The 10,707-nt window shown below is 36.3% G+C and overlaps 2 protein-coding genes across 3 annotated transcripts; one reads left to right on the plus strand and one right to left on the minus strand.

Annotated features, from left to right (window-relative positions):
• Window positions 1-566: 566 nt before the first annotated feature.
• Window positions 567-4,718, plus strand: LOC120091960 (endoglucanase 25-like). Its single transcript, XM_039050141.2, has 6 exons — window positions 567-1,310; window positions 2,130-2,437; window positions 2,672-3,133; window positions 3,362-3,497; window positions 3,630-3,802; window positions 3,969-4,718. Exons 1-6 carry the CDS (start codon window positions 932-934, stop codon window positions 4,368-4,370), a joined length of 1,860 nt encoding a protein of 619 aa, XP_038906069.1. The 5' UTR covers window positions 567-931; the 3' UTR covers window positions 4,371-4,718.
• Window positions 4,719-5,293: 575 nt separating this feature from the next.
• Window positions 5,294-10,302, minus strand: LOC120091961 (SNARE associated Golgi protein family). 2 transcript variants are annotated; one of them, XM_039050142.2, is made up of 6 exons: window positions 9,816-10,302; window positions 8,746-9,017; window positions 7,504-7,740; window positions 7,171-7,388; window positions 6,570-6,797; window positions 5,294-5,756 (listed from the first exon to the last, which is right to left on the minus strand). In XM_039050142.2, exons 2-6 carry the CDS (start codon window positions 8,995-8,997, stop codon window positions 5,621-5,623), a joined length of 1,071 nt encoding a protein of 356 aa, XP_038906070.1. In that variant the 5' UTR covers window positions 8,998-9,017; window positions 9,816-10,302; the 3' UTR covers window positions 5,294-5,620. The 2 variants fall into 2 exon arrangements, with proteins under 2 accessions (XP_038906070.1, XP_038906071.1); XM_039050143.2 differs by having other exon boundaries at window positions 8,746-9,010; window positions 9,816-10,256.
• Between the last annotated feature and the right edge of the window lie 405 nt (window positions 10,303-10,707).

Below are 10,707 nucleotides of genomic sequence, written 5' to 3' on the forward strand. Positions count from 1 at the left end.
TCATTGTCTTATTTCTATTTCAAAGAAAATATGCCAACCATCCACTGCTTCTAAGCTCTTTATCTTGGTTTATTTTATATTATTACTTTTTAAAATTCAAGATATTATTATTTAGAGAAATTTTAAAATCCATGTATCATGAGTTTGATAATATTTTCTAAACATGTGAGATTTTTATACTTGATAGATAAATAGTAAAATATAGTCTAATTAATTAATAAATTATAATTAATACATGTACAATTATTACTTTATATCATTTTAACTATTTAATATGAAAATATATTATTAATTATTAATTATTAATATTATAATTAATTTACATTAATTTAATTATTATAGTAATTAAATTAAATAATAAAATTTATTCATTTATTTTATTTTTAAATCATTATACAATTAGATAATATAACAATATATTAAATAATGTTAAATTTAATTTATGATTGCATTACATGTTCACTTACCTTTAGTGAAGAAAAAGTAGAGGGGTATAGGCAAAAGGGCAATCTAGTAAATTGACGAAATAATATTAGTATTAATATGATCATAATTTACTACTAATTATACAATAATTTGACTCATTTTGAGCACCGTCACTGGCTTTCCTAAAATCAAATTTAATTAATTAATTAAAAGAAAAAAAATCCAAAAAAGTGTTTTGAGCAAACAGAACACAGACAGCTATTACTCTGCTTTCCTTTCTTCTTCATAAACTCCTCCTCTGCTTCACTGCCATTAGTTCTCTTCTCTCTCTCTCTCTCTCTCCTCTTTCTCTCTCTTCATATTCCCATTCTCCATTTCATCACCTTTACAGATCTGGGTTTCTCCTCCGCCTGTCGGTGCCCAATCCCCATCTCTCTGTTCTTAGATTATCACTCTTTCATCTGAATTGCTTCTGATTCACAGTGTTAAAGAGGAGAGATTGAGGATGAGTATGTACGGGCGAGATCCGTGGGGGGGTCCGCTTGAGATTAACGCGGCGGATTCGGCCACCGACGACGATCGGAGCCGGAATTTGCAGGATTTGGACAGGGCAGCTCTGTCTCGGCCTCTCGATGAGACTCAACAGAGCTGGTTGCTTGGACCTGGTGAGCAGAAGAAGAAAAAGTATGTGGATCTCGGCTGCATTATTGTCAGCCGCAAGATCTTCGTCTGGACTGTTGGAACCCTACTTGTATCTGGGTTTCTCGCCGGTCTTATTACTTTAATCGTTAAAACGGTGCCGCGCCACCACCACCCCCACCCGCCGCCGGACAATTACACCCTTGCCCTCCATAAAGCTCTCATGTTCTTCAACGCTCAGCGATGTATGTATATTGTGCATTCCTAACTACTGTTGCCCTAGTTTTTGATTGTTGTGTTTTGAGATTGTTTTTATTCTGGAAGTTTTTTTTTTTTTTTTTCTCTCTTCCTTGCTTATCCGACTAGATCTGGTTTTTTAGCCATATTTTTTTTCCAACTGAGTTTGGATTGAGAACAGGAGATCTCATATTTTTTATTAGTTCTCTGAAGTTCTTGAATATAAGAAATTGGTTTTTGTTGAAGATTTGTATCCCCTTCTTTGATACCTGTTTGTTGAAAAATTGGGATGCATAGTTAAGGAAATTAGTTGGTAATGAAAATGTTTATTGGGTTATCTTAAGATCTATACATGAATCGATGATCCTCTCAGTGAATAAATATATCATCCTGTCAATTTCCAAATTTATTAATGGCTAACCCCTTCACATCTAAAAACTTAAAATTTGGCTTGGTACTGATTAAGTTCTGATGAAACGGGGGACTGGATTTCTACTTGTAGAGTTAGGCATTAAGGAATTAGCTTTATGTTTCTTCACATCTAAAAACTTAAAATTTGGCTTGGGACTGATTAAGTTCTGATGAAACGGGGGACTGGATTTCTACTTGTAGAGTTAGGCATTAAGGAATTAGCTTTATGTTTCTTCACATCTAAAAACTTAAAATTTGGCTTGGTACTGATTAAGTTCTGATGAAGCGGGGGACTGGATTTCTACTTGTAGAGTTAGGCATTAAGGAATTAGCTTCATGTTTGTTGTTGTTTGATAATCAAGAGAGCACATGATCTGTTTTAGTGTTATTTACTTTGTTTTCTTTCATGAATGTAGCTGGTAAGCTCCCGAAGCATAATAATGTATCCTGGAGGGGCAATTCCTGCACAAGGGATGGCGATGGTTCATCGTCTCTCTTTAAAGATCTTTCTGGTGGCTACTACGATGCTGGAGATGCAATTAAGTTCAACTTTCCTGCCTCTTTTGCCATGACCATGTTAAGCTGGAGTGTCATTGAATACAGTGCAAAATATGAAGCTGCTGGAGAACTCAACCATGTCAAAGATATTATTAAGTGGGGAAGTGATTACTTCCTCAAGACTTTTAACCATACTGCTGATTCTATTAATAGTATTGTTATGCAGGTATGAAAAATTTATGCTTGGGTTCAATACTTATTTTCAATGTTGTATATGACGTGGATGTATTTCCCACAAAATTCCTATAGAAATAATTCTAAGCAAATTCTGAATGTCAAATGTAGCGCTCCAAAAAAGACTTTTCTTTCCCTTCATGCGCATGTTGTTGATAGCTTTTTATTCTCTGATTCTTTTGCTGTTCAGCAATGATAAAATATGTTTCCATCCATCATATGACAGGTTGGAGTGGGGGATACCTCTGGAGGAAATACAAGTCCAAATGATCATTATTGTTGGATGCGCCCGGAGGACATTGATTATGTACGACCTGTACTAACATGCAGTAGTTGCTCGGATCTTGCTGCCGAAATGGCTGCTGCTTTAGCTTCAGCATCCATTGTCTTCAAAGACAACAAGGCATACTCACAGAAACTTGTCCATGGTGCCAAAACACTCTTCAAGTTTGCCAGAGCGCAGAGAGGCAGATACAGTGCAGGTAATGCAGAAGCTGCAATCTTCTATAACTCAACTAGTTATTGGGATGAGTTTGTGTGGGGTGGAGCTTGGTTATATTATGCTACTGGAAATTCTAGTTATCTTCAACTTTCTACCACTCCTGGCATTGCCAAACATGCGGGTGCTTTCTGGGGTGGACCTGACTATGGAGTGTTGAGCTGGGACAACAAGCTTGCTGGTGCCCAGGTTAGTTTGACGGTTTCAGTTTCAGAACTTCTATTCTTATAAATAATGTGGCATTTCTGTTAGAGTTGTGATGAATTAAAACGTTATTGTCACATTATCGAATGGTATTCATCAGTTTGTTGCTATGCATTATGGGTGTTTGTAGGAAATTTTACTTCAGTAACTATGGAAGGTCATAAAGTGGTATCAAATTCTTTACTTGAAATAACCTTCTACCCCTTCTTGTAGGTTCTTCTAAGTCGTTTGCGGCTGTTCTTGAGCCCTGGATATCCATATGAGGAAATCTTGAGGACGTTCCACAATCAAACTAGCATAATCATGTGTTCCTACCTTCCATTTTTCACAAAATTTAATCGTACTAGAGGTACACAACCACTCATTGGAAATTGAACCTTTATAAAGCTTAACCGGAGTACCTTACACACCATGATCATTAGTTTTTATAATGTACTAATATAGTTTGCATTTTTGCTATTTTGTTGGGGTGATCGTATAGGAGGCCTAATTCAGCTAAACCATGGAAGGCCACAGCCTCTTCAGTACATCGTCAATGCAGCCTTTTTAGCTACCCTTTACAGTGATTATTTGGAAGCAGCAGATACACCTGGATGGTACTGTGGACCCAATTTCTATTCAACTGAGGTTTTGCGTGACTTTGCCAAGACCCAGGTATTACATCCTTCTTTACACATTATATGAATAACTAACCGAACACTAATGATTAATTGAACTGAATCGACTTGAGTATTGATTGGTTCAGTTTGGTTCATCAATCTAGTTCAGTTTCTTACCCCCAATACACATACCCAATTCATTACTATTCTTGGGTGTGCAGATTGATTATATCCTTGGCAAAAACCCACGTAAGATGAGTTACGTTGTCGGTTTTGGCAATCATTATCCGAAACACGTGCATCATAGAGGTGCATCTATTCCGAAGAACAAGATCAAGTATAACTGCAAAGGAGGATGGAAATGGAGGGACACCACAAAGCCCAACCCAAATACACTTATTGGTGCCATGGTTGCTGGTCCGGATAAGCGTGACGGGTTTCATGATGTTCGCACCAATTATAACTACACTGAGCCAACCCTAGCTGGAAATGCAGGCTTGGTTGCGGCGCTCGTTGCTCTGTCCGGTGAAAAGACAAATGGAATCGACAAGAACACCATCTTCTCTGCTGTGCCTCCAATGTTTCCAACTCCACCACCACCTCCAGCACCTTGGAAACCTTGATCATATGACTCATTCTTCTGAAAGCATGTCACTTAAGTTGCAGGAACGCTGTTGGTTGTGGTTGGATTTTGAAACGTCTGTCGAGATGAAACTGAAGACTTTAGTGAAAGAATGTAAAACAATATTGCTTGGCAGAGAAACCACAAGCCAAATGATTGAGATAACTATAAGGATTTTGGCTTTAGGGGAGGGGATGGTGTTTTTGATACCTGTTTTAATTCATTAATTCTGCAACTCTTGTTTTGGAGTTTGTGATATAGTTAGTACATAATGTATTCTTTAAACACGAAAAAGTTGTAGAGGTGAAAGTGCTTGACAATAAGTTGCCATGGTTTCTTTGCAGGTGAAGTCTTTTCTTCTATTAGGTTTTCCTACTCTGATCTATTTTTTTGTTTTTTTTTTAACTTTTTTTTTTTACATTAGTGTTCTCGCATGCTCGTAATGTGTCACAATTTGTATTAATCATAATGAGGGTTGTGAAAAAACTACAACCACCTAAGAAGCATGGATGCTTTAGTTTGGCTAGCATGTCTGAGTCCAACATGTATTGGACACTCCAACACTTGTTGAACATGTAACGAGTTCTTGTTAGTATAACACACGCACATAAAACACTTGTTAAATAGATTAAAAAGATACATATATGACTATAATAATGACTTTTGTGTGAAGTACATCAAGCAAAGCTTACGTAAATAAATACATCAATTTGTTTACTTTGATTTTTTTTTTTTTGGTATAAAAATAATAAACATTTTTAATAAATGTATATTTTAATAAACGTGTCCTTGTGTCCTAGATTTTTGAAATATGGTGTCATCTTCATCATGTTATATTGTATATGTCTCGTATCCGTATATGTACTTAGACAGCAACCACCTCATTGTCAGCACATCGTATGCAATCTTAAAAATGGGAAAAACTTCAGGCAAGGGAAAATAGAATTTTGATAGCAATCGAACGACATTATAGGTAAGGGCAATTGGTTATGGTAGATTCCGTGGTCATTCGCCTACAATAAGCGAAGACGTGCAAAGTGAGGAGAAGTCGCTCAAAAACTATATACAAACTAAAAGTTAAATTACATTGCATCAATACATGAGGGAGGGCGTCTTGAGCTTGTGGCCATACGTAAATAATGTACTATAGAAGCCCCAATATCCACCCTAGTTAGTTGAAATCCTCGCTGATTGATGCAACATAAACAAGATCAATCTTCCGACTAAAAAAACCTCTAGGCATTCCCTTCATCACCCTCTAAACTGATCTGTTGGTTTGGGAGCTCTTTCCACTTTATCAAGTATTCCAGCAACTCTTATTTTGTGGGTAATCTCAGCAACGACTTCTTCTACAGCTCTATCTTCTTTCATCACATTGATCGGAGATCTGCACACCCCATCTTCTAAGTCAGGATCATATATAACGAACATAGATGACGAACGAATCTTCACATTGTCATTTTGCTAGACTTGCAACTTCTCTAGTTTCTCAATCGAACTCTATATCAAATTGCACATAGTTCTAATAGTAATTATTGGCCTCCTAAATTTGAAGGTTCATAAGAATACCTGGTATAACTGTAAATCTTAAGTTGTTCCTAGTCTTAGAAGAAGCCTGTAAGTTTTACTTTTATCTCACTTATTTTGTCATCAAAGTTCACTGCGTATTAACAATTAAAGGTGATTCTATTCCTCTTTACAAGAACTTTACTCTGTTTCTTATTCTTTGCAGAGAGAACGTGAGTTCTTCTAAGGTCTAATGACAACCCCCCACCCCATACTTCAGATCTAGAAAAGGTTCACACCCCATGAAGAAATGATCTCAAGTGCTGAAATTACAAATTCATCTATTACACAATTTCAAAGTCAGCCAACAGCTATCGTATTATTCATTCCCAGCATCTCCCCCCGCCCCCCCTTTCCTCTCAAAATCAACCACTCACACGAACCCATTTCCATTACATGAACCCTTTTCTCCCACATTCCAAGGACTGGTTGGGGATGGAAAAAGGAACGGAGGAAAACAGTTTGTAGGACAAATAAAATTTAAGCCTGAGAGCCTGAAAGCCTTTACAACTAAATTCAGTAGAAGTGTTCAGAATACTCGGGTTAATTGTTAATTTTGCAGAAACTAACCTACATCTAATCCAAGTGAGTCCACCAACATGGCAATCTAGATAGTAAACCAAACTACTTGTACCTTTCATGTGAAAGATTCTCCACCTCAAAACTGCCAGGGAGGGAGACAGAATACTTCCTATCATCTTCTGCCATTTGAAGGTTGTTCAGCATCCTTTTTGCATAAACAGTGAAAATAATAATAGTGATGATCGCGATGATGAAGGAGATCACGTTATACACAATCTCAACAGTTGTCAGGTGATGCTTTCCATATTGTACATCTGCTAGTGTCCTCATTAGCCGACCACTGCATAAAAGTAAAGCTGATATATTTAGCATACATTAACGAGTGCAAAGAACACTAGGGAAATAAGTATCTGATTATGCAAAACAAGATTACATTTATTTGCCAGAATCCACACAAGTATATGACAGTGGAAATTTTAACACTAGATGAACGACAACATTAACATTGTTCACAGTTCTTTTTTTCTTTAATGATGAAAACATCCCACCGTGACAAAAAATTTGAGATACATTCTAGTTTCATATGGTATGACGGATACACAATCTTTGTAAATATAAAAATAATGGCTTATTCTATATGAATATGCATGCAAACATATTAACTTCTCTTCTTCCATTCTTGGGTAAGTCATTCAAGGAACTAAGAAAGAAACCTGTAAATGTAAATGAAAGCCTCTGGTATCATTCCAGCAATTGACCCGCACAAGTAGGGCCAAAACCTCATACTTGTTACCACAATTGCATAATTAAAAATAGTGTACGGAAATGGTGAAACCCTAAAGAGTGCAACAACTTGAAACTGACGAAACCAGCTCCCTTCCCCAGCAAGTCTGAGCATTTCGGCTTTTTGAGGCCATCTCATTAACCATTGCTGTACAATAAAGAATAAACAGAGGTCAGGGGACCAATGAAAGATTATAAAGTATGGATCCAGTCCAGTTGTCCACCAGCATAATTTTTCTTTTTAAGACTGATAGATGTCTTACATGAATTCGATCACGGAAAAATAATCCAATTAAATATGGCAGGACCATCCCAATAGTTGTTCCAACCATTATTATAACGAACCCAAGGCCATAGCCAAAAATCATCCCAGCCAACCACATTGAAGGGCCAGAGGGAATAAAAAATACGGGAAATAATGCCAGAGAAGCAACAAGCATTAGTGCAAGCATAGGTCGACCAAAGGCAGTAGCCTCCCACTTCATAATTGGGATGATGACCTGAAATGAACTCAAGGAGCAAAAATAGACGTCAAATAAATAATAGGAAGAGCAGACGATGGAGAGAGAAATTCAATATAACACTCTCAAATCAGAACATGCTGAAAACACCATAAAAAGGTCATTTATATTCTGGACAAGTGAACAAAATCATACAGTAGGTTTATTCATAATTCATAATAATATACCACTTGGCTGATCATTGTTTCTCTGCATTAGATTTTTTGCTTTATCACATAATTTTGGTCATGCATTTGCAATCAGAATAGTTTGAGATCTAGAAGCCTCTGTAGAACAGGTACTGAAGTTCTCCCAATAATACTCACAATAATCATGATGATGTCCCATTTCAAAGTATATTAATTCTGTGCCTACAAATAATACTAAAAGAACCCCCAACCCCAAATTCCTCTTCAACAATGTACTATAGGCAGATTTTACCACTCTTAATTACTATTTTTTATTCAAATCAAAATGATGCTGTATCAACAGTAGGTTGGAAGCAACAACTGGTTTTCGGCCAATCTGGGTGTAGAAAGCCATTCATGTAATATCACGTTTCTTTTTAGATGAGAAACATTAGGTAGAACAAAGAAAGATGTTTAAGAGGGGAAAAGACCTTGACCTCATCCTTCCACTCTCCAAAAGCCAAGGGAGATTAAAATTAGCTCTACAAGTTTGCATTCTTTAAGATGATTTGATACTTTACAGCTAATGGAATCAAATGCTAATTACTCTCTTTCCAGTAAGAATGCTCTTATCACAAACCGACATTAAGATTTGCAAATATGATTATGATTATAAATATCAAGTTGCAGATATGGCTATTCCCAATTCAATCGAACTTAGTTGCATAAGTTTGCAAGTATATCATGCATTATGAGCAGCAGAAATGAAAATAATAATAATAACAATAATAATAATAATAACAGGGATAGGTTAAAACTGCAGTTCAGCTGAAAGATAACAAACGGAAAAAATGGTTATGTAATTAAGGGGAATTACCTTCTCAAAAAGAAATGGAACTCCCCACTTGAAGAAAGCAAGAAGAAATACGATACTAATAATGGACCATAGAGAGACTTTGATCCACCACTTCAAGGAAAATACGTTTTCCGATTTGTCTTGAGGCCGTAGAATCTCCAATTCCAAAGGACTTGCTTCATTAGCAATGACTAGCCTTACGTATTCATTGTTCTCACTTGTTTCATGCCCGCCAGTAGCATTTTCACCTAGTTCTTCTGTTGATTTGAGCATGTTGGTCGACAACCTGGAGTCTAAGACAGCATAAGCAGCAATTTTTAAAAACATAATTCAGGGTATATATGTGCATCACCAGATTTAAAATAGTAGTAAACCATCTCTAAAGTGATGATTTTCATCCAAAACTTTTCTCTAATATTTCATCCTACCCCATAATCAAACATACAAATAGCAGCCATGACTGTCGTACAAACGTTTTAACTACTGATTCACAAAAAACAATTCCCAATAATATCGTAAACAAACATGATGTAATTTGAATCTATTATTTCGTAATGCAAAGTTCATTTCACTTCAAACAAAGGTAAATCCAGGAAAAATAAAAGTGGTCACTGAAATTTTTTTACTGAAAAGGAAGAATCAAATTCTCAAGCATGCATGTCACTTAACAAATCAACGTCCCAAGATTCTGAAGCAACATATAGACGTAGAGCTGCAAGAAAGTAATATACTTCAAACTATTTACTACCACATACACAAAAGAGCAGGATAAAATACAAAACTGGTGGAATAAACGAACATATCCATGAAACAACCCAAAGGGTCCACAAAAAACGACGAACTACCCTCCAAGAAATTATCTTAGCTTGGTGAGAAGCAGCAGAGTAATTATAATTTTTCGAGTCGGAAAAATGCAAAATTAAGCATCATGGATCAGAGACAAAAGAAATCAAAGAGAAGGGGCAAAAGGGAATCGCGAGGAGAAAACGAAAAACTAGGGTTTCGAGATATGATCGAGTCATACATAAGAGAAGTCTCGAAAACGAAGAAATTAAAAGAGGGTAAGCAACAAATTACAGATAGATGCCCACCAGTTATGGAAGAGTTAAGAGAAGTTGTGGAGGGTGAAAACGATCAAGTGCAGGCTTCGTCGGAGCTCCGTCGAAAAGGGTGGCGAGTCACCGGCGAGGGGAGGAGGAAAAGGAAGAGAAGGGAGAGAGAGGGAGGGAAGTTGGGATTTTGGGCGATTGCTTTGCTTACAAGAATGTGTTTCTTGATTAAAAAAACAAGAAAAAACAAAGGAATTCAAAGCAGGGAGTTGAAAGTAGAAAAGGATTTTAATAAAGAAAAATGAAAATGGAAGGTCGGATTGAGAGTATGAATGGATTCTGTTGCGCTACACCGCTCAATGCTGTGCGTACTTCCATGGAAGATTCCCCACAAAAATACCTTTCCCATTTTTTTTTTCGTACCAAATGATTTTCCCCCACTCTCTCTTTGAAGGCCAACGTTCCTTGTCTCGAGATTTTAGTGGCTTCTTCTTCTTCTATTTATTATTATTATTATTATTTTGGAAACAAGAAAATTAGTGGCTTCCGAGCTACTTGGAGTGTTCTGAAAAATTATTTCCACTTTTTTAAAAAAATAAAATAAAATAAAATTATTAAGATTTATTTTCAATTTTGTATACCTTTGAGCATTTGTGTCCTTAACTTCCCTCGGTGTGGAGTGAGCTTTTAGAAGATTTTTGGCCAAGAAGTTTGAGAAGCAGGGATATGGAACTGTAGAATTGTGAACTCTAATTTTTGTTTCGTTCACAGAGAGATTTTACGACTAAAAAACATTCATTTTGGAATTGTTTGGAGCGCTGAGTTAAAATATGATGTTTGAATTTCATATGCCTATAAAATTCATATATATGTGGAGTTTATATATTTGTGTTTGGGATACGAAGTTGAGTGCATATATTTGGAGTATTTGGTG

This window comes from Benincasa hispida, chromosome 11 (genome assembly GCF_027475165.1).
Source record: "Benincasa hispida cultivar pf3 chromosome 11, pf3_genome.v1.1, whole genome shotgun sequence".
NCBI classification, from domain to species: Eukaryota; Viridiplantae; Streptophyta; class Magnoliopsida; order Cucurbitales; family Cucurbitaceae; genus Benincasa; species Benincasa hispida.

What these genes read in the sequence shown, in the direction of transcription:
- LOC120091960 (XM_039050141.2), top strand. Translation starts at nt 932, where the DNA reads ATGAGTATGTACGGGCGAGATCCGTGGGGGGGTCCGCTTGAGATTAAC. An exon ending in AAAATTTAATCGTACTAGAG is followed by an intron (nt 3,498 to 3,629) that starts GTACACAACCAC and finishes GTGATCGTATAG; the next exon opens with GAGGCCTAATTCAGCTAAAC. An exon ending in GTGACTTTGCCAAGACCCAG is followed by an intron (nt 3,803 to 3,968) that starts GTATTACATCCT and finishes TTGGGTGTGCAG; the next exon opens with ATTGATTATATCCTTGGCAA.
- LOC120091961 (XM_039050142.2), bottom strand. Translation starts at nt 8,997, where the DNA reads ATGCTCAAATCAACAGAAGAACTAGGTGAAAATGCTACTGGCGGGCAT. An exon ending in TTTTCCGTGATCGAATTCAT is followed by an intron (nt 7,389 to 7,503) that starts GTAAGACATCTA and finishes TTTATTGTACAG; the next exon opens with CAATGGTTAATGAGATGGCC. An exon ending in GAGAATCTTTCACATGAAAG is followed by an intron (nt 5,757 to 6,569) that starts GTACAAGTAGTT and finishes TGGGGTGTGCAG; the next exon opens with ATCTCCGATCAATGTGATGA.